The sequence below is a fragment of the Haemaphysalis longicornis genome, unplaced genomic scaffold (assembly GCF_048455015.1).
Source record: "Haemaphysalis longicornis isolate Haplotype H1 unplaced genomic scaffold, Haemaphysalis longicornis Haplotype H1 scaffold_2, whole genome shotgun sequence".
Lineage (NCBI taxonomy): Eukaryota > Metazoa > Arthropoda > Arachnida > Ixodida > Ixodidae > Haemaphysalis > Haemaphysalis longicornis.
Window position 1 is genome coordinate 152,179,210 of NW_027526295.1, and position 23,289 is coordinate 152,202,498.

Sequence of the window (23,289 nt, forward strand, 5' to 3'; positions counted from 1 at the left end):
AAACTGTGTTCGTAGAGCTGAGGCAGGGCTGTGCTCGTACCAGAAGTAGGGCTGAAGGTAGCTTATGATGGGGCGTTGACATGGGGGGGAAATGCCCTCTACACCCCTGCGCTCTGTGTACCAAGTGAGACCTTTTAAGGCCAGCTCAGCTATGTTTATCCCCCAACGAAGGAGGGCCCCCGTTCTGTGGCTGCAGAAAGGGAGGTCGCCTTGCCGAGGAATGTCTAGACTTTAGTGATGTTCTGTTTGCAGGCTGTGATCTGCGGAAAGCCAGGGAACGCAATAAAATCGCTTCACCCTTACGTGGTTGTGTTACGCTGGTGTCTTGAAGATTCACTTTCGGCATGGCTGCAAAACTAACAGATTTTGCCCATCATGCCTTCCTCCCCTTTTCTTCCTTCAGTGCGTGATTCAGTGACTGAAAAATTCAATGAAACTAACCTGATGGCTTTGGCATGCATGTGCAGTTTGTAGCATAGAACCATATGTTTTGCGCAGCATGCATGGTTCATATTGTAGGGTTGTTCGTTTTCTTTTTACCCGATTCGTACACCCCGAACATATATCAGGAAATTCGGTTTAAACCCGATTTCTCCCCGAATGGACCTTCTCAAAGGGGCGATCTGCACGATTGTGGCCTGACGTTCCGCCGTTCTCAAACAGCACTTGCTGGAAGCAAGCGCAAAAACACACCTTCCGTACTCATTGACTATTGGAATGAAGCTACCAACCCGCAACCTCAGGCTGGCAAAGGCTACCCTGACATTGTTGTGCGTAGCTAATGGAAGCTGTGGCGTTGAGAGAACCGTCTCCCAGTTGAGATACGTTCAGCGATCAGACAGGCCTCGAATGAAGAATGACAAGCTGCGCAAGAAGATCACAATAATGTATGTAAACAAGGATGGCGGAACAATCGATAACCAGCTTTCGTGAATAAAATTTTTCATTTGCTAGAAGCAATCAATGCTATTTACTGTCATTATTTACTCGTTTCCAAACAAGTGCCCAATTTCGAAGAGCCTTTTAAAGAGAACCCTTAAGTCCCCCCGATTACCAGCTTAATATAAACACCAATTTTAACGCGTTAGAGTTGAAAAGCTCCTGATACCCTCTAAAAATGAACTGAGCGTATTAAAATAAACTTAGTACATGTATCGATTTAACCCGAAAAAACCCTAGTTTTGGAATGGTTTCACAAAAGCACCTGATTTATCCCCGAATATCAGTTCGAAAAATAGCACCCAATTTTTACACCCGAATTTTGAAAAAAAAAATATAACACTTGAAAACGAACGACGCTATTCATATATTGTTGTGGCATGCTGGCCGACCAACGGGTACGTCTTGATGAAGCCCACAAAGGCAAAAATTGTGAAAGAACACATTCATGTGAAACAAGTGTAGCAACTGCAGCTTAAGCCACCAAGCTACGTGTTATTTAGCCATGCAGAAGTGATGTGTAATGAATGTGCATACGTTTGTTTAAGTTTTATTTGAAAAAGAAGTATTACGCCAGCTCATGGAATACAGCCAGCAAGTGTGCTGCGACAAAGTAGTCGCAGTGAAACGTACGGGAAATGTATCAAAGTATTTAATGATCAGTTTGACCTATCTTGATTGGACTGAATTTTCGCATCTACACTTCTTCGGCGACACCGTGTGGCATCAATTTTTTTCTTTTACTTTCCTCATCCCAAACTACCCAAGCTGGATTCAGGATCTTGTTTGGTATACTTTGGGATTGCCAGATGTGCCTACCCACCACCGCACCAGAAGCTTACCCGAGAAGAGGCTGTAGCCTGGCGGCAACTACAGACCAACACATACCCCCACCTTAGCTTCCTGCACATCATACACCCCACAATATATACACCAACATGCCCACACTGCAGTGAACATGCAACACTGTACCACACCACGTGGGCTTGCCAGAACACACCAGCAGCCCCCATTATTCGCACCCCCACCCTCGAACAGTGGGAGGCCGCGCTGTGCAGTTCGGACCCTGAGGACCAGCGACAGTTGGTGGACCGGGCACGCAGGACCGCAGCCGCCGCAGGGGCCCTGGACTGAGGGCTTCTCCCGCTTTCAAGCGCAAATCTGTTGAATAAATGTTTTTACCACCACCACCACCACCTTGGGATGAGGCGACTACCCGTAGGACCCAGACAAGCACTTTCCCTTACCTCACTTGGCTACACCACAGATACCCACAGAGTTTGAATTTGTGCAAAAAAAGAGGGGGTTTTCTAGTTTAGCAATCAAGCGAGGCTGTACGCGAAGGAAACTATTTCGTGATAATGATGATGATGATGTAGTGGTTTGTCCCTTTTGTAGTGGGTGGACACATGAGTGGTGTCCCAGCCGGAAATACGCAAAAAAAGCACAGGGGAGCATCAAAACAGCAGAAAGTTATCGAAAAAGGTCACGGTGATCCACACACGCACGCACGCGCACACATACGCACACACACGCACGCACGCACGCACAGTTGACAATCTGAGCACATCCAACCAACCGGACAACACAAACTGCTGGCCTAACGCTATGTTCAGACTACCGACGTAACAGCCGTATCGTGCGCTATGGACCTAAAAAACGGCGTTTAACGCAGTTCGGTTGGCTGAGACGACAAATGACGTCAATTTTTAAAGATATTACGACAGTTGCGACAACAGTGTGAACCCGGCCTAAGTCAGGCCCTGCGCACAAGTCAGGCCCTGCGCACAGTGGTACACCACTGCTCAAAGCGTTAAACTTGGCCCCACCTAGTGACATCACCAAGGGCTGTCATGTGACCTTATGACGTCAGAGTTCCGAAAGGTGACGAAAATGCTCTCCCCCTCCCGCACTGCTGTTTCCCTTTCCTGGCGCGCGACCCTGGCTCACGCTCACCGGCGACCCCCAAGTGTCCGAGCTGCGGGGACTACCGCAGCACTTATCCAACTCTCTGAACGTGCACCCAGATCCCCGAACTTCCCACCATGCACACCCAACACTATACCATCTTCGTGGGGAAGGAGCCTGGACAACTCAGTGCGAAAGTGCAAAGGGCACTCACTGAACACGCTGAAATGTCCCTGCCGACTGTATATCGGGAGACGGTACCGGCGCGAGCGCCGGCATAGGGGTTAACTGTGGAAGTAAAGTTTCTTTCTTCCTCTCCGCGCAACTTCAACTTTTTTAAGAGCGAATGCTCTTTATAAGCGACCCCAAACCATCCACCGCCGGCGGCGGCGGCGGCGGCGGCGTTGGCGTCCGCAGTGCTCCTCTACATTTAAAAAAGAAACAGCATCCGGCGCCAGGTTTCGATCCGAGGACTTTGCGGCCGCAGCGCGACGCGCTACCGACTAAGCCACGGAAGCCACGCTGATATCAGAGTGAGTAACGCGCCTTATATCTTTAACGCATTCAAACTACGTCGTCAGCGGCGTGCGTTGGCGACTCAGCGGCGTTATAGCGGCTTGATAACTGCGTGGTGTACACGTGATACTACAAACCCGATGGAAGAGATGGAAGAGAAGGCGGTGGGCTGCGGGGGCCGAGCGCAAGCGCCGCAAGCGGGCCGACAACCGTGCATTCGCACTTTCACATTCTCCCCCTCGGGGAAATGCGGGGGAATTTTTTTTATTGATGCTGAGTATACAGTGTTCTGAAATATTGCACACTATACTGAGTACCTCACAACGGTTTTTTGTACTTAGAGAGAGAGAGAGAATGCTCTTTAATGTGAACTGGTGAGATTTTTTTAGAGCGTTTCATGAAACATAGTGGTCAAAGGCTCGTCTTGAAAAAAAGAAACGATGAGAAGAAGAAGAAGAAGAAGAAGAAGAGAAAGGAAAAGAAAAAAACAACGGCCAGTCATCATCAACATTTCAAGCTGCCCTCCGGCGCGTGAAACCGAATTCGGGGACCCAGCAGCTATGTCGGTGAGAACGCCAGTCACTGCCTCATCTATCATTGCAACGGCTTTATTGCAATCTATTCCGGCCTTTGAACGAAATCAATCGCAGTGCTTATTGTTCGGTATGGCCGATTCACTGTGCACACGCAGTAAATGAAGGGCCGCTGCAGCTAAGCGACCCCTCCACCGCGGCGGGCATGTTTGGATTTGGAATAGGGATGGACTTACGCTATGGTGCAAGAACACGAACGGCCTGTAAGGTTGTGGCAGAGACAGGCAGGGTTCATTTTATCAATTCTTCTATTTTTCGCCGTTTGCATCGATTTCACTGTGCCGTTACCGATTATATAGCGTCTACATCCTTGTGAATGATCACGGGGGAGGTGGGGGTGGGGTTAAGGAATTGCGAGGCTGTCGTGTGTGAAAGGAAAATGAATTAAATTGCGTGCACTGACTGCGCTTTTTTAGTGCGGTGGTGAACCGTTACGTCATGAACTAGCAACTTTCCTTTTCTCGTTTTCTTTCCTGTTCGGGTTCTGAGTGCTCATAAATAACGGTTGGCGTTCACGCTTGTTCTGGTAGAAATACCGGCTCGGTTCCGCTTTATAATTTGGGTTGGGTTCTGGGCCGACGCCATGGATATCAAGCCTAGAGCAAGCTTCTTTTTTTACTATATATACTTGAACGCATAAGCCTGGTTTGGTTGGTTGCTTTATTGTCTTCCTGGCCTAGGTTTCTGCCGGGCTGGTTGGTAGATAGGCGCGTTATATTTCCTAGGTTTCTGCCGGTCTGGTAGATGGGCTGGCGCAGTAGTTATTTCGGAGCTTGCGGCAGTGCTCCTCACCAGCAGAGGTTGGGGATCATCCACTTTTCGTGTGCGACGCAGTCTATGTATGCGGACTCCACGGCTCGCTCCATGTATGCGGACTCCACGGCTCGCGTGGATTCGCCCGAACAGCCCGCGGGCCCGGGCACCCACGAGAACGCCGCGTGCGTGATCGTCGTCCTCACCCTCTTGCTGACGGTGGTGGGCATCGGGCTGTACCTGTCCTTCTGGCCCAGCCACCGCGACGGCGAGGAGTCCGGCTCCACGGGACCGCCGACGGACACGCCTCTCTGCAACGGCTCCCACTGTGCCAGCGCCGCCGAGACGCTCAAGGCCATCATGAAGAGGGACGCCAACCCGTGCGACAACTTCTACACCTTCGTCTGCGGTAACTACAAGCACCCGTCGGGTCAAATGCTGGTGCAGATGCAGGAACAGATGTACGACTCGCTGGTCGCCGGCTCACTGGCCCGCGCCACCATTCCCATCGGCCGTAAGAAAGCGGCGGAGAAGGCGGCAGCCTTCTACCGGGCCTGCCTGCGGGTTCTCAAGCGCGACGTAGAGGCCGACGACGACATGGACGCCGTCGGCGACTTCATGAGGTCGGTGGGCCTCGCCGCGGCCACCTATCGGAACGCGGAGGCGCTCGACAAGATCCTGATGGTGTTCTTCAAGTACAACCTCGCCACCGTCTTGGGCCTGTCCCTGGAGGACGTGCGGCTGCACCAGCGGAAGCGCGTCCTCGGAGTGAACTTCAACGCGGAGCAGGCGGCGTGGTTGTGCGAGCGCAGCAAGCAGCCGTTGCCGCAGGACTTCTACGTCGAGCACTTGGTGCCGTTCGGGGCTGCGCGCAAGAGCAGCGAGGCGGTCGATCTGGCCGCGAAGATCATCACAGCCGAGTCCGCGGCCGTGACGCGCCTCGTGATGCACGAGAAGCAGGGTGCCGATGACGTGGTCTTCTCCACAGTGGTCAAGCTTGACGACTACACGCCCAGCATGCCTCGCCGAAACCGATGGTCTCATCTCGTCTCGTATCATTCCCAGTACGCGTACGGTAGAGACGACATGGCGTGGGTGAGTCCCATACGAGCAGACGTATATACGTCGCATCTTAATGAGCACGCGCTCATACTGCTGTAAGTGGGTGATAGCTTTCGTACACGATAAATCCTGCTTCTGCAGTCAGTTAGGGAGGCTACAGAGCTGCTGTTTAAACGTACGCCTAACTCTACGAGTTGCTTGGATAACGTGAACGAAGCGTTTACACGTGTGGCGGACGCAGGATTTATTTGGGGGGTGAAACCATCAGGAAAAGAAAACGTTAATGAGAGAAACGAAAGCAAAATATCGTAAACAACAACAAAAAGTCAATTGAAAATTAAAGAAAACGAGTACTCCTAGATGTAATGGGATTCCTGTACGTACCCTTTCGTTTGCTTTCTTCGGGGGCGCACTTCAAAATGGTCGATAACCATGGGGAGAGCAGGCGTCGATCCCGCGTTACAGCCTGGTCGGTGTCATTATTTGGTAATAATCGGAGTCGGCGACCTCATGCCTTTTCCGCCTCCCTTTCCCCGAAACTCGGCAAATAAGGAAAGGGGGAGGAGTGTCTCCCTCCTTCCTTCCGAAATTTGAGCACAAAGCAACGTTCGAAAGATCACGAAGAGCCTTTTCCTGCTCCTTCCCGCAATTAATTTTTCGGTTGTTTCGCTATGCCAATTTCACTGTTCTAAGCACAGCAAGAGTCCTTCAATGCTTTACTTGTCACGAAACTTCGGCGCTCGCTTCATATAGGGACCGCGCGCGCCACTACAGGCGCCACCGCCGCACGAAGGGCATCCAGCCGCCGCGCATGCGGCGTATTGGCCTGCTCTTGGCGTGCAAACGCTCGCTGCTTTTGGTGCCTGCCCGCTGATTAAGTGTGTTTTTTTTTCGTAGTAGTCAGCGATGAATAGTCCAGTCATCACCTGCCTTAAATGGGGTTTTATTTTTCGAAGTAAGTTACCGTAGACTTCGGCCGCGAACGGCAACGGCTTCTGCGTGCTCTGGCACAAGCGCTGCGCCGTCGTGTTTTCGGATTTTTAAATCTCTATTGCTTCTTTTCCTAAAGCAAAATTTGTAAATACCACACATACGGCAGCTGCGTAGTCACGGACTGCTATGGGCCTATCGATAATACAATAAAAAAAACTGAAAGAAACCAAGTACGCGTCGTTCAGACTACGCTTAATGAATCCGTTGATTGCTCTGCAATGCACAGAACGCTAAAAGAAATAGCCCAATAGTATTGTCGTTTCGATGAGTGGGAACCAAGTACGCGTCGTTCAGACTACGCTTAATGAATCCGTTGATTGCTCTGGAATGCACAGAACGCTAAAAGAGATAGCCCAATAGTATTGTCGTTTCGATGAGTGGGTACATACTTGAGAACATCTAAAAACGCTGCAGAAACGCGAAGGATCAAAACACGAAGAGATATATGTTGCACCATGTGTCTTTCCGCTTCCACGCTTTGCAATCCTTGCAAAAACAGGAAGCGAAAAAGGAACAAAAAAACTGATTTTATCACGCAACAAAAAAATTCAATGTTACGAAGGGAGACAAAAGAGCGTGGTCCAACGTACAAAAATTTAGTTTTTCGCGCTGCGATGTGCAGCACACGGAGGAAACAGAATATTGCCACGTAGCCAAGAACGACGCAAAGCTTTTCTGAACGCAGCGAGCTAGCGAGCTTCTGTTCTACAAAAGACTAGAATAAAACACAAACGTCGAAGAAGCAGTCCGCAGTGTGACGTGCACAGATGAACGTCGATAAAGTGAGTTGCGCGGCGTTTGCTATGCATGCATTACTCTCGGAACGTTATTAATTTCAGATCCATGGAAATAGTATCGAGAACATTGTCGAAGAAACAAAAAATCAAGTTGGCGACAAGGTGCTAGCCTTTTCATATCAAACAATATTGCCCGACGCGACGTACGACAAAAAGAGCAAACGGGCGCTTCGGTTGAAACACCAGATAAGAAACCGGAATCGGACACGCGCGGTTACAAAACAAAACGAACCCTAAGGGATAATTCGCGGAAAAATGAAAAGTAAAAGCACAAGGACGTCCCAAAGCTTTTTTACACGCGAGTCTGAGCGCAAGGTAATACAAGTTTGCAAACAGGTAATGAAGCACCGCTACAACCTGACTGATAATACAAAAATCTGGCTTTAAGTTAGCCTTGTACAATTCTAGGTCCACGATGCTCTCAAAGTGTACATTGCTTTTTCCATTCTCACACACAATGCATTTCCACACACTGTCACACACTTACAATCGAAGCTGAAATCTCCCGTTTCTTGCCTTGGAATGGCGCGCCTCCATTTCTCACGCAGCTCCCCGTCGCCCGGTCAACAGAACAAGGAAACATTTTCTGTGGTATCGTTGTACAAGGAACGACATCCCGGGACGCAGCACATGTTCGGCATCGTCGTTGCACTACTTAAGTCGCATCACAAGAGCGCGATATGCACGTTACATTTTTTTTTCCCCACACAAAACCAACACAACTTGCCGCGGCTCCGCCGTTCGAGCCAGCGCAACGCCACCCGAGGAGTGACCTCAGTTAAGGTCCCTAAAAGTAATTTTAGGGACCTTAACCTAAGTGAGAGGGTGGCGCCACCGCGCGGCGGCCAAACGCAGCATATGAAGCTCTCCCATTGAGTTACGGAGCAGTTTCGTGACCAGTAAAGCATTGAAGGACTCTGGCACAGCTTTCAGCAGCACTGGTTCGTATACAAAAAAAAAAGAACGGTTTTCAGCAGAGTGCTTTGTGCAAAAATAAAATAAAAATTAAGGCTGTGTCTATGGGAAACGTAATATAAAGGTTGGAATGTAATGAGTACTATAGAGTTAGATTGCGCAAAGCACGCGACACCTTGCTCAAGAATTTGACGTGCACAGCGTTTTTCTTCTCATCCAGCTGAAGTATTTGGTATGAGCCATTTATTTATTTATTTATTTATTTATTTATTTATTTATTTATTTATTTATTTATTTATTTATTTATTTATTTATTTATTTATTTATTTATTTATTTATTTATTTATTTATTTCCACGATCACGCTACGTTACTGCTTATCCACGCTTCCAACCGACCTTTCTCCGTTCCTGTTTCTCGTTTCCCACTCACCATTCCGCACCGTAGCGCAGGAAGGGGAAACGCGACACCCCCACCACCGGCAGTCCTTGATCACATCTTCACCAAGGATCTTTCCGCATTAAAAAAGCAGTAACAGCACCTCTATACCTCGCCGAGTATAGGCAAGCACCATGCAAAGCGCCACACAACATTTTTCATTCGCGTTTTAAACATTAAAGGGACTCTGCAACACTTCCGATAAACGCTTTCACTCTTTCCTTCGCGTCTGGAAGCACTGCGAAAGCTATCGTTATCGACATCACGTAGCGACACTGCGTGATTTGCTCGTCGCAGCAGATGCGCCTTCCGTTTCTGCTTTGCTTTTGTGGCTTTCTCTTTAAAGTGGCTACTGAATGCGTTCATTCGAGCGGTTTAACAACGCCAAGATCGGGAAAGAGAGAAAAATCTTCTGAGCGAGTTTTAAAGTTATCTGATGAGCATAGAGCAGTAATTTTTGGCTGAGGTACTTTGCGACCCCCTAATCTAAGTACCAAATGTGTTGGTTTACTATGTTCTCCAAGCATTTAAGATTTCGCAAAAAAGTTGAAAAAATGGTTGCATGGTCCCTTTAATACCTGTATCGCCGTGCATATATGACACCCCTTTTCACGATAATCATGTCGCCAAAGGTCGCTAGGTTGAGCGGCTGCGGTTTGTCGGAGCAGCGCACTTAGGTGTTCGTTCCACAGGCGACGTGTACATATGACTTCGGCTTCAGCACACGCAATGTGTCCCAGAAGGGCAGTTTTATCACTGGTAAAAATATATACAGTGTCCTGATACTGGTCTCGCAACAACTTGTAGTTCAGGTGAATATGTTATTGAGCAAGTTATTAATCAGTCGAGGAACACATTACAGCGCGGAGTTTTGCGAAGACTACGAAAGAGCACGGGACAGCGCTTATTGTCCCGCGTACTCTCTCAACTCCTCGCCTACCTTTATATGTCCTCTAGGCACCGCCCTTCTCAGCATATACACTTCGTGGGGCACGCAGGTCAGAAAGTCCGCCATGACGTACTTCGACAAGCTGTACGCCGACCTCAAGGAGGACCAGGTCAGCCTCCTGGCGGCGTGGGAGTTGCTGCGCACGCTGATGCCGCTGTCGTCCCGCCGAGTAGCCGCGGGCCACTTCTACAGCGCAGAGACGGTGAAGCGCATGTGCCTCCGGGCGGTCATGCATGCCATGGAGGTTCCGCTGCTGTCCTGGTACCTGGCCGCCGAGGTGACGCGTGGCACGCTGCCCGCGGCTGCCAAGATGGTCGCGAAAGTTCGGAGCGCCGTCCTTGACGACATTCAGTACTCCAAGTGGTTGGACATGGACACCAAGAAGAAGGCGCCCTACAAGGTGAACGCCACGTACGCCCATGTCGGCTACCCCAGCTACTTTGCGGGGACGAAACAGCTGAACCTTGCCTTTCGCGACTACCCGGACGTCAACCAAAGCTTCCTGACGCCTTGGTTGGACGCCATGGGCAAGACCATCGCGTGGCGGGCCCAGAACCACAGCAGTTTCTGGTCAGCAACTTTATACCGCTCTCCCGCGAGTGAAATATTAAGATGACCGCCTTATTATCAATGCCGCTGAAACTATAAGGGTTGGGAGGGCTACAATTTGAGTGACATTTTAGAGGTCTACGTTGCGTACCCTGGAATGACGATATCGCTCCGACGAGGCACACTTTGCTGTCGTATTACGCGATATTTTCCCTGAGCTTATCCGATGAATGGGTCACCTGACTAATTTCTCTCTGGTCTGATAAGAGTCGCGAAGAACGCTTGCGGTCAATGAAAGCGCCTTTTCTGGTCGTGATTTGTGCTTGAAAGAACGTTCGGTATCAGAATTGTGCTGCCACAGCTTGTTGTCCTCTGATTTCATAATGCTGCCCCGCTTATTAAAGCGAAAGCTTGTAGTGACACCGGTGGCGTTCTGTCAATAAACTAATGCATTTCCCATAGACCGGTTGGTTGAAAGAACAGCTTTGATAAAACCTCTGACACAAGGTGCTTCCGAGGAAACCGGGCTTCCATTGCGTCAAGACGGTTACTTGAAAATCGCGAAAAAGGAACGATTCTAGATGAGACAATACACGCATCGGTCATGAAGGAGGAGCACAATAGCATACCTTTATCTTATAAACCACGTATCTGTATTCGTTTATACCATTCGCAGGGGTTAGCTTAGTGCGCGAAAAACCGTCGCATGGGTTTGTTCGTTTGCAATTCGGGTCTTCGAAGGTTAGAAGATGGATTGCACGCACTTTCAGCAAAAGTTGGACGCACTTTTAGCTTTCGCGCTTCCCTCGGCTTTCTTCAGTAAGGGGTGATGATTTTTATTCTCCACCTCCCTTTATTCTCTACACTGATCGCTATCCGGTGGAATCCATGATCTTACACTCATCGGTAGCATTTACTACGGAAGCACTTAGAGAGAGAGAGAGAGAGAGAGAGAGAGAGAGAGAGAGAGAGAGAGAGAGAGAGAGAGAGAGAGAGAGAGAGAGAGAGAGAGAGAGAGAGAGAGAGAGAGAGAGAGAGAGAGAGAGAGAGAGAGAGAGAGAGAGTTAAGTGCATCGTCATGTGGGGTGGGGTCCTCAGTCCAGGACTCCATTGCAACGGTCCAGTCCAGGACTCCCTGTTGCAACGGCCCTTTCCACCAGCCTAAACTGGCAGTCGATACCGGAGCTGGACAGCTCCTTCTCCCACTGCTTACGGGAAGGGTGCGCGATTCTTTGAACCTTAGGGTTTGCCGAACACTCTCATCCGATGTGGTACGGGGTGTCCGGGGCAACTCAGAATTTGCACTGCGGGAGGTACTGTAGGATGAAGCAAGTGGAGTTTGGTCGGATGAGGAAAGGTATTTGTTTGGAGGAGCCGGAGGCAGTGCTCCTGCCCCTTGATTTGGGATTCCATGCGTAAGGATAGGTCATTCTTTGGTATTTATAGTACTCTGTTATCTCTTGATACGTAAGCAAAGGATACGCAGTCTCTAACCAACACGCTCGTATCGCCTGGCAGGATAGATCTCGGGCGGTGTCGTGGACGGTCTTTTGCCCTGGAGGCTCGAGTGCGCTGGTGTCCAAACAATCTTTACCTTTCTTTCGGGTGGCTTCTGCAGCAGGATGTCCAGAGCCGTCTTGGAAAATAGGAAGTTTCGACAAGCCTTCTGCGAGTCCATAATAACAATATCCGCGTTTGACTGCGAGATAAGCGGAGAAATGGCCGCTTCTGCGGCGTGTGTAGTGGTGGTTGCGAAGAGCAAGGTGATGCTAGTGATGTGTTTCACGGTTGAAGTAACCACGGTGGTCATGGCTCCCATAGTATCAGTACAGTATCCGCAACCCCGGAGTTGAAGCAAACCGCCCTTTAAACCAAAATTCTAGAGCATATGAGATTTTTTTCGAAATGAGCCAAATCCACCTAAAGCGGATTTTAGAAAAAACCAAAAGTTTGTTACTGAACCTAAATGCAACGTTCTCAAAGGTATTATATGTTTTAAAAGTAAGCTAGGGGAAGTACGTTTATGGCCACAAGTAATTAAAAATTATGCGGTGAATTTGCGCAACATTGGGATGATAAGTTTGGATTTGGCTCGTATTGAATTGGAATACTCAAGTTGATGCAGCATTCTCATGAAAACTTCATTTAAATCGGCTTTCAAGAATGGTGTGATGGAGGTTTAGCGGTAAATGCATTAAACATATGCACCAAGACTTCCCGAACAGTATAACTATACATGAAGGGCAGGTGAGTCCTCTTTGGCAGCAATATCAGTTTTTCTCGAATCCTTCCGTAGGATAATTTTCTTTTGCACGCCTGAAGACACTCACACACTAAGCAAGCTCTTCATTGCCTTGCCATGAATTTCCAAAACGCGTCACAAGAAGGCTGCTCATGTCTTCTTTTTCACCCTAATGAAGTGGCTCGTACCCACAGAGGGGTCGGGGGTGGGGGGTTAGGGCTTCTAAGCTGCTACTATTTAGTTTCGCACTAAATGGTAAATACGGGAGTAAAAAATCAATATTTCATTTTTCATTTCATTTATTTAAACAAACCATGTCTCGGGAGGAGAGGCAAAAGGCAGGTTGACTCTGCCTGACGGCGGCCATCAACCCCAGACATGTAACATTGCAACATTGCACAGCAACGGTAGAAACAAAACATGACAACTAGCTATACAAAGGTGATGTAGAAAAAACAAGATTATACATTTTTTTTTAAATAACGTAGTAGAAATTACAATAGGAGTACAACACAAATAATTACAAACTACACAGCGTAACACTATACGATTCCACACTTAATCCCAATAAAATACAGGAAAAGCCAAAATTGTACATTTATCAAAAGTAATATAGCGGCAAGCACAACAGGTGCACAACAAAAATTATAACAAACTACACGGAGTAGCGCTACAGAATTCCCGACATTAAGTAATGTTTACTTTTTTTTCTTTAGCGCGAGCCAAGACGTGGTGTGTTGCAGTAATTCTACAATATAACCAGATTTACTCCGTAGGGACGGGGGAAACGAGATGAAATGATTGTTCCACATCTCTTAATTAGTTTCAGGGGAAACGAGATGAAATGATTGTTCCACATCTCTTAATTAGTTTCAGGGGAAACGAGATGAAATGATTGTTCCACATCTCTTAATTAGTTTCAGGGGAAACGAGATGAAATGATTGTTCCACATCTCTTAATTAGTTTCAGGGGAAACGAGATGAAATGATTGTTCCACATCTCTTAATTAGCTTCAGGGGAAACGAGATGAAATGATTGTTCCACATCTCTTAATTAGTTTCAGGGGAAACGAGATGAAATGATTGTTCCACATCTCTTAATTAGTTTCAGGGGAAACGAGATGAAATGATTGTTCCACATCTCTTAATTAGTTTCAGGGGAAACGAGATGAAATGATTGTTCCACATCTCTTAATTAGTTTCACTTCCTTCAATTCTTCTTCCGTACGCTTTGTCGTCGACGTATGGGGACAGATCTATAGTGTCGCCGATCTCCTAATTGCCGTCTGAATTCATAGTAATCCAGCTCCGAAAAGAAGAAAAAAAAAATTTTGAAAACACCCACGAAACAGCCCGAACAGTCAAGCCAAAAACAAATTTATCTTATTAGGCAAAAAGATTTGGCCCATTTCGATCCGTGCAACAGCAGGATCTGGCCCATTTTCGATGCAAACTACGATCTGCAGGGCGTTATCTAACCTATTTTGTTGCCACCTCTTATGTAAGGGAAAGTTTCTGAGTTTTTCCCTTCACTACAGTTTTATCTCACTCAGTTTCGGTTTGTGGATTTGGCTCATTCCGAAAAAAAACGCCTCATATGCTTATGACTTGAGTGCACTTATCGGGAAAGTTTTCGTCTCGTCTCAGTTGTCTGAAGTTTCTACTTGCTGAAACGTTAATTGCACAAATTCACGTCAGTTTTTGCTGTAGATGTTTGGCCCCACATGAGGTTTCAGAACTCTGAAAGGTTGAGCAGAACTATATATTGTCGCCGATTCGTACACTTTGAATGTCGGTGCTTGAAACAATCGTTTGGTATTTAATGTTAAAAAATTAGGTAAATATTTTCCCTTAAGAGAATTATTTCACTTTTATACTCGGGCAAAAACATACGACTGCAGCACGGCGCTCCGGCGCGAGCAGTCACCTATGCGCCGCCTTCTTATCTCCTTTTTGATGTTTTCAATTGAGACTAAACAGTTATGTTCCGTTTCTCGCACTTGCACTATATGCATGTTGTTAACGCATGCATGGTATGCATGCTGTTAACGCAGGTATGCATGTATGCATGTTGTTAACAACATGGTATGCATGTTGTTAACGCAGCATGGTATGCATGCTGTTAACGTTGCCACGATATCTTACAGTACACCGTATAGGCGTCTCGCTTAGCTCTAGGCTTGGTCCAGACCATACTCGGCGCCGAAATTTAGAGGTTTTCTGTTTTGGGGCGAGTGTTGCGGCGACGAAACATTTTGCGTTGCCTGCGGGGGGACAGGAGTGTCTTAATCTGCACAGAAGGCACAAAACTGGTGAGGCAGGAATGCGGCCGGACTAGAAAAAGTAGTCCACCCCCGCCGGGGGACTGATAATGTAAAGTCAGCTGTTTATAGTTGCCTTCGTTTTGCGACCTTATTTGATTCATGACTTCGTGTAGCGCAAAAAAAAATGGACAAGCACAAAAACAGGTGACGGTTAGAAAGGGAGGAATGCGTGTTTGTTGCGTATGATAATGTCCCGCGTGCGTGTTGAAACAGGTGGCTTTGTCCATAAAGCTCAGTAGCGCTTGTGCCCGTCACCTCTCTCTGTGCTTGCCCGTCCTTTTTTTTTTTTTTTTTGCTTTACACCAGGTCACAGATCACCGGTACCAACTAGCCCAAACCCAAACTCTGCCTCACGCACCTGCAGGTACTCCGTCGCGAAGGCGGACGCGCGTTACTACCTGATGCGCAACAAGCTGGTGGTTCCCGCCGGCGCGCTCCGGCCGCCCCTGTTCTCCGCGGACACGCCCAAGTCCTACAGCTACGGCAGCCTCGGCAGCGCCGTTGGCCGCGAGTTCACGCACGCCTACGACGCCATGGGCCGCCGCTGGGACGTGCACGGGAGCGAGACCAACCTGTGGTCGCAGCAGACCCAGGACAACTACGAGCAGCGCCTCAGATGCTTCCGCAAAGCGCAAAGCAAGGGCGAGGTGGGCGCTCTGCTTCGCAGTACGGTCGCAAAGGCTTTCGAACTGTTTTAGCTTGAGCTTGTTTTGGTGGCATTAGCAAAAGTTCACGAGGATGGCTTGGTGGGCTAGGTGGTGTAGCATCATAAAGGGGTTAACAGCGCACAAAGAAGCGCTTGTCCGGTCATCTCTTCCTTGTGCGTCGTCGTCTTTGTGCGCTGTTAACACCCTTTAGCAAAAGAATTACCAAAAAAAAGCTCCGCCGCCTGTAAAGGGTGCACCACCACAGATAGGGTATTATTACAGTGAAGCCGGTTTTCGTGCCCGCTCGAGTGTGAGCACAAGGGGCATATGCGAATACGAACCCCTTACTATGTCATTTTAAAGGTGATTGCCTTTCTGCAGCTACTAAAAGGCAAAGAAATTGTCGGAGCTTACACCAGTGGTGCAAGGGTGGAGAAACAGCGGAGCTGGGGGTCGACCTAGCTTCTCCCCCCCTTGGGATCCGCTGTCAGTGTGGGGGACCAACGGGATCGACGGGAACGGCCTTGTAAAATTCGGCTAAACTTGGCCTCACCCCTCAAGACTTAGCCTAGCCTAGCAAGAACATCGCGAAACTTAACAACACGTAGCAAAGGCTAACAAAACCCGGCAAAACTTAGCACAACCGGAAGAAGCTATAGGTCGACCCCCAGCTCCGCTATTTCTCCAGCCTTGGCGCCACTGCGCCGATTTTTTAACGTAGGTTCAAGAAAGAATCGCATTACCGCCGATGTAGACGGGAAGCGCCCTCGACGGTTAAAAGTTTCTCCTTCTTTAAACTTTTTTTAAGCAGTTCAGATGCGTTTAAAGAGCAGTCAACTGGCGTTTCGAGTAGTGAGATTAGGTGGCCACGAATTACCCAGGCGAAATTCTAGTTCTCTGCGCCCATCAGAGAGGTGAGAAACTCGCTCAAATGGTTTTTTTCTCTTTCTCGGTTTGGAAAATGTTTGCTGGCTTGAGTGACGTCACTAAAGCTATATCGCAGCTATTGGCCGGCTCCCTTCCAGTTGCAGGAAGGAAGGACTCATTCTGCAGCATCTGAGAAAAAGGTCTCAACAAAAGCAAAACCGGAACTAGAAGCTGTTTCGGCTGCGACGCGCAAATCACGCACTATGCCGCTGTGCGCTTTCGATAATATAGTTTTCGAAGTGCTTCGAGGCATGAAGGAAAGAGCGAACGCTTTTATTCGCAGTTTTGCAGCGCACATTGAAGACGGCGCTTTTATGCGACCCTCGTGAGGCCTTCAATTTATCTCGTACAGGCTGCATGCGTCCAGCAAAGCAATTGCGAGGTGAGAAGAGGCAGCAGGGCATACCAGACGTGAGAGCTTTTTAGGTCTTAGGCGCTCGTTATAGGTTCGAATGCTGGCGTCTTCGTACCCCCCGGCAGGAAAGAATGAAAAGCACTGTGAAGGATGGTACGGTGATAGTGAAGAAGCCGCGACGAGGAAAGCGAGGGAAGAGGGTACGGCGGTACCGTGAAGGTGAAAGTGGGGGAGGAATTAAAAGGGGTCAGATTAAAACGTAAGAGAGTACGGTGGGGGTGGGTAAAGAGTGGTGCTTCGCTCTGTGGTAGCTGCTGTGAAACGCGCTGCAGCACGGACATTCATCACCTTCCGCGGCTGAGCCCGACGTCCGAACACGATGCCCGCGAACGGGCTTAGCGTCACTAGCGCCGGAATACTGGGTGTGCGCCACCGATGCCGATGCCAGGAGTGGTCTATAATTGCGCATATACGTATGCCTTTCAAGTTCTTCATTACACTATATCGCTATGTCAAGTGATCCGAAGAGCCGGGCTCGATATCGATCGCGTAAATAGAGAAACGCGATCGCAGGCATATTTGTTTGTTGTGGTTGACTGCACCACAAAAAATCCATCTTATCTGATGGTGTCTTCTACGCCTTCGAAATTTCGCTGCCCAGTATAAAGACTCAGGCTCTTAGCTGTTGGTTGGCCTTGAACTGTAATGGGAGGCCTTTTTTGGGAAAACTGAGGAGGTGGCACAATCTCTTAAACTACTGATAAGGTTTACCGGCTTGCGGCACGTGATACAGATGACCTGCACCCCCCCCCCCCCCCCCCCGGCCCCCTTCTCGGCTACAGCGAACTATAAGAAAACGCCTCTTCAGCCTTCTATAGTTCACCGTAACTCGGCCACGACTGTAGGAGGGAGAGGAGGAGTACATGGCACATTTCACGCTGTTTATTGGTAGGGAGTCTCAGACCCAACGCTTGTATCTACAAACGTTGCTCAGGCCTGAGTTTGCAACTGCGCTGCGTGCGGATTGGTAGATGCAAATTTTATCTATCTGCTAATTGGCTACACCCCGCTGCATCACCTGGTGTAGCGTGGGGGTCAATTCCCCCGCCGATTTATAGTCGCTCCAGTACCTTGCATGTGCTCCCATTATTTTCGCTTTAAGAGAAATTCTGCAAAGATTTCGAGAGTTGCCTATTAAGGCATAAGCGTTCTTACGGCGATTTTCCGTTTCACCAAAATCGAGTTTCCTTGGTGACTTTGAAGGAACACGTCTCGCCGCGCCCAACCCCCCAGAGTAATGAAATCCCTGAGCCGGAGCGCCGTACGATCGCTGATTGTTTTCCCAGAGGCGCAGCTGGTGTTTTTCCCCTTTTTATTTGTTCAGTTTTTCTTACGACGCGGCGACGGTGACGCCACCAGTTTTTTTGTTGCCACCAGTCATATTATTATTAATATTATTATTATTATTATTATTATTATTATTATTATTATTATTATTATTATTATTATTATTATTATTATTATTATTATTATTATTATTCAATGCCTTCTTGCTATAGGCATTGTACTTTGTATATGTGTGTGTGTCAAAGCGTGTAAGTTTCGCTAACTGTAGTCAGTGCTATTTTCTTTATTTCTTTTGTGAAAAGTGGCCATCTTGCATCGCCTGTTTGTTTTTTTCTTGCTTTGTTTCGTTCCCCAGCGAAAAGGCCCTGGGGCCGTTCTTAGGCACACTAATGAATTGATTGATTGATTGATTGATTGATTGATTGATTGATTGATTGATCGATCGATTGATTGATTGATTGATTGATTGATTGATTGATTGATTGATTGATCGATCGATTGATTGATTGATTGATTGATTGATTGATTGATTGATTGATTGATTGATTGATTGATTGATTGATTGATTGATTGATTGATTGATTGCGTCTACCAATAAGTTACTCATATTTTTTATAATCCGCAGCCCCGCAGCAGGCTTCTCTGCACACATGATCGTAACGCGGGAAAGTAAGCTTCAAAGCCGGCATGAATCGGCTTTGTGAATCGGCATAGCCCAAAATCGATACATTTGCTGCCTTGGTGAGATGGCACACGCCACCGCCTTCGTACAAAGGAAACGCCATTAGCAATTAGTCAGCAAACAGAATTACGAGAAGGGTTCCCTCTCTGATCAAATGTTTTTGTTTCAGTTGTTTTTTTACCCATTGCCAGGCTACAAATCAGCTATATATGGATATATCACCATTAAATGTCTTACCGTCACCAGTAACGCTTTTTTTTTTTTTTGCAGGCACAAGACGTTACACTTTTCCAGTTACGGACAGATTTCGCGCGGTATTCGCCAAAGAATGTCTTGTTTGCGCATATCAAAAGCAGATGATGAGAACTAAAAGAATCAGGAAAAATGCACACATTCTAACAAACCACGCACCTTGCTCTAATTAGCGCCGCGGGAGGGAGCAGCGCAGCGCCATGCTGCATGTGATGCACAGGGCATGGAGCCCCATGTGCGCAGGCAAAAAGCAATAACGCCCGTGTGTACGAGATTTCGGCGCACGTTAAAGATCCCCAGGTGGTGAAAATTGATCCGGAGCCCTCGATCCACTACGGCGCGCCTCACCGCCTGTGTTGCGTCGGCGCGTTAAACCGTATACAATCAATCAATCATGGTGTGAGCAATTATTGAGCGGGCATGGAGCCACTATGGTGTTCCCGAATTCGCTTTGCGTGCGTGGAAGCCAGAGAGCCTTGTTTAAAGCAGCTTGCCCTTACGACAAATGAGCACAATTCTGCCTCGCAGCACTCCTGAAGTGCATTTAATGTGAAGGGGAGAAGGGGCGGGGTGAGAAGCTCATGCCGGTCCCGAAAGGATCGGTGCGTGCGTGCGTGTGTGCGTGTGTGCGTAAATATGCGTTGAAACGAACTGGAGAGGTGGAAATGCGCCTAAGAAAAATTAATCGTAGTCGAGCTGCTGAAGAATGTAGACACTTGTGCATAATATGTGTCCAGAAGACATACCGAAAGAAATATACAATGCTGTGAAAGGAACTTTCAGCTTAAACCGGAAGATATGCGTTGTGTTATCGTGAGGTTGACTTACTTGATGCGCTGTTCATAATCAGTTATTGTCCCTGTAGGTCTCTGTACGCCCATTATCTACAAACAGTCGTACCCTGGTATTCTGAGTCCTTCCTTCACTCGAGCCTCCAGTGTAGGAGATCCTTGAAATAGATTTGCCCATGCATTAGCATGGCGGAATCCTCCCCTCATCCGAGTGGAGAGTGCAAGTGGAGGGGAGGAGGGACTCAGAATGCGGCCCATCTATAGACTAGCAGTCGCTGTTCATATCCGGGTAATGTCGCTGGTTTCGCAGACGCCCATAGACTCGGAGAACTTGGCCGACCTCGACGGGCTGGTCTCCTCGTACGAGGCCTTTTCGGGCTTGGGCGACACTGAACAGTTCCGGGACCTCAACTTCGGCCCCGAAGAGCTGTTCTTCATCTCTTCGTGCGTGAAGTGGTGCGCCACTGAGCCCGCCAAGGCCGCCTGCCGGAATACGTCGTCGGACGAGTCACGGTACGGCCCCTGGTGGAACCGCTGCAACTTCCCGCTCAAGAACATGGAGGCCTTCGCCGAGGCGTTCTCCTGTCCCGTCGGGTCGGCCATGCGCCCGACCGCTAAAGTACCCTCGGGCACATGCGAGCCCGACAACGAGTAGCGCGCACCTTGTGATGGACACCTTTTATGCAGCGACAACGCGCAACTCCGTTTTCGACGATGTCTTCAGTTGCATTACGAGGTCATGAGTTGTATAATATAGCCAACCCATGCCTCTGCGCATTGACAGTTTTAGTGGCAGTGGTTCAAAAAAGCCAAAAAATAATGTTAGAAAAGTATAGGAAAACAATCTTTTTTAAAGCATAAGTGAGCAATGGAAATTCGTATACGTCTAATCTGAAGTAAAAAAAGACAGAGGACGTCTACACTTGCGTGGCTCAAGATGTGTCTGCGAGAGCGTGCGGCGATGGGGTGTTGCTCAGTTTGTGCGAAGATGCGGCAGTTTCACTTTCAGTGTCGCAAAGCGCCATGTGCTTGTCCGCGTGGCGTCATGCATCGTTTGGCAGATAGACCTCGCGACGGTGGCATAACAATTGGTATAACAATTGACAAAATGACTCCCATAACCATTGCTTAAGGTACCGGCGGAAGGGCGCAATTCATTTCAAATGGGAGGATGGGGGGTAAGGTAAATGGCACCCATTGCTACAACATCTCTATCATTTGGTATGGGAATGCCGACAATCCCCATCATTCGAACCATCCCCCGCCCCAGAATACGAGCACTGGGTCAACTGACTGACCATGATCTATCTAAGACATCTCGACAAAGCCCATGCTAATATAAAGGGGCTACGGGCAGCCAGCAAGGCCACGGTGATCCTGGACTATAGAGGGCGCCCGGTTACATAAGCTCATCGTGCTGACGGTGAGGGCACCGGACCATAGGGCCGGTGCCCTCCCGCACGGCATTCGCCGTAACCGTCGCGTGTGATGGATGACCCCGCTCGTGGAATTTAACGCTCCGAAGAGGTGCATGCGCCGTAGTGGAGGGCTCCTGATTTATTGTCACCACCTGGGAATCTTTAACGTGCGCCAAAATCTAGACACACGAGTGTTTTCGCTTTTCGCCTCTATCAGAAAAGCTGCCGCCGCGGCCGGGAATCGAGCCCGCGTCCTTGGGCTCAGCATGATAGATAACCCCATTGTCTCAGGGTTCCTTACTACCGTCGTTGCGATCGCCTTACGCGTTTGGTAGAACGACATGGTAATGGAATAGGCCCACATTGGTAAGCCGAGTCAGTGGTGTTCTAACGATGTCATGGGATGGCCGTGTGTCGTTGGAACTGCCGAGTACTACGACGAGCGACGTGTAGAACAGCAAAGGGAATGCAAGCGTCACCGTCGGGAGGCCCGTACAGAAGGAGAACGTGAAGAAGCAGCCAAACGAAGACGGTTAGCGAGACAGGAGAAATGAGAACGTCACGAGGTGAAGAAGAGCACCCCCAGAGGCGCGAACGCCAAGTTTAAACGTGGCTATCTGGATCGACACTTCTGAGCTAGTTGCGACGTGTGTGACCGGCTGTGGTTCGATAACGACGCGGAGCAGATCGGTAGCGTGCGCGAAGCGAACACGAACAGTCGGCGATACGAGTGCTGGCAGGCGGATTTCCGAATGCCGCCAACGTGGGGGACCTCAAGGCGATCGCAACGACGGGTGTAAGGATCCCTGAGATCTGCCGGGGAGTTTTCTCCTTTTCTCCGCAACCAAATGCCACAAACCTGATGCCACAACCTAATGCCACAAATTTCCGGTCTAATGCCACAAAAAAGCAGGCACACCTGCCTGCTCGCAGGCGCGCGCGCTCAGGCTGGTAGGGCGTTTTTGAAGCAATAAACGTTTTTTGTCGAGTGGTCTCGTTGAAATTTGGAGTATTGAGTTCGTCAATCAAACTCCGCGCGCACTCAAAACGCAAAAGAAACGCCATAACTGTGCGTACAGGTTCAGGCATAGAACAGGGGCCGAATTCTTTAAAACGACGGGGCGTCGCTTTGAAACAAAGGGGTAGCGCCATGCAAATGCATGTGTTATGGGGTTGGGGCCGTCGCTTTGACAAAGCTGTGCACTCAGTGCGAGCCACAGAAAAGCACTGTGGCAAGGGCGCGAAGCGACGCCCACTGCCCCCCATCGTTTCACTTGTCGCTTCGCGCCCTTGCCACAATGCTTTTCTGCGGCCCCCACTTGGTGCACACCTTCCTCAAAGCGACGGCCACAACCCCAGAACACATGCATTTGCATGGCGCTACCCCGTCGTTTCAAAGCGACGCCCCTTTTTTAGAGAATTCGGCCCCAGGTTGGTACACAGCGCCGGTGACGGCGGATCGTCAAAGGAAATGCTAGAAGTAAGCCGCGAAGTTTACCAGCGACAGCCAATAGGACAGCCATGGCCGCAATGACGTCGTTTAGGCCATGCCAGGCATAGAGTTTCATACTAATAATTAGTATAAAACTCTATGATGCCAGTGGTTCATAATGAGGAAAATTGAAGAGAGCGTGGTTGCGTTCCGCAGCGTGGTTCCGCGTCTTTCACGGCGATTTGCGCGCTCACCGCTTCACGTGCACGTCTAATATTTGGCTCAGGTATTCCTGGCAGTGTAATCTAAGCGTCGCGCAGGTTTACTCTCACTACTGAAAAAGTGTTACAGGCTCCCTTTAAATTTCACGAGGGGTGTCATCCATCACACGTGACGGGTACGGCGAATTCCCTGCGAGAGCGGCGGTATTGTTCCACCACCCGTAACATCTGCGTCGTGCT

The 23,289-nt window shown here is 48.8% G+C and overlaps 1 protein-coding gene across 1 annotated transcript; it reads left to right on the top strand.

Moving 5' to 3' along the window:
- The first annotated feature begins 4,598 nt into the window (after positions 1–4,598).
- LOC144168361 (endothelin-converting enzyme homolog) lies at positions 4,599–20,782 on the top strand. Its single transcript, XM_077697364.1, has 4 exons — positions 4,599–5,804; positions 9,912–10,432; positions 15,309–15,624; positions 20,289–20,782. The coding sequence occupies exons 1-4, from the start codon at positions 4,701–4,703 to the stop codon at positions 20,631–20,633; spliced, it is 2,286 nt and encodes a 761-aa protein (XP_077553490.1). The 5' UTR covers positions 4,599–4,700; the 3' UTR covers positions 20,634–20,782.
- Positions 20,783–23,289: the final 2,507 nt, after the last annotated feature.

What these genes read in the sequence shown, in the direction of transcription:
- LOC144168361 (XM_077697364.1), top strand. Translation starts at nt 4,701, where the DNA reads ATGGGCTGGCGCAGTAGTTATTTCGGAGCTTGCGGCAGTGCTCCTCAC. An exon ending in GTAGAGACGACATGGCGTGG is followed by an intron (nt 5,805 to 9,911) that starts GTGAGTCCCATA and finishes TGGGGCACGCAG; the next exon opens with GTCAGAAAGTCCGCCATGAC. An exon ending in CAGAACCACAGCAGTTTCTG is followed by an intron (nt 10,433 to 15,308) that starts GTCAGCAACTTT and finishes GGTACCAACTAG; the next exon opens with CCCAAACCCAAACTCTGCCT.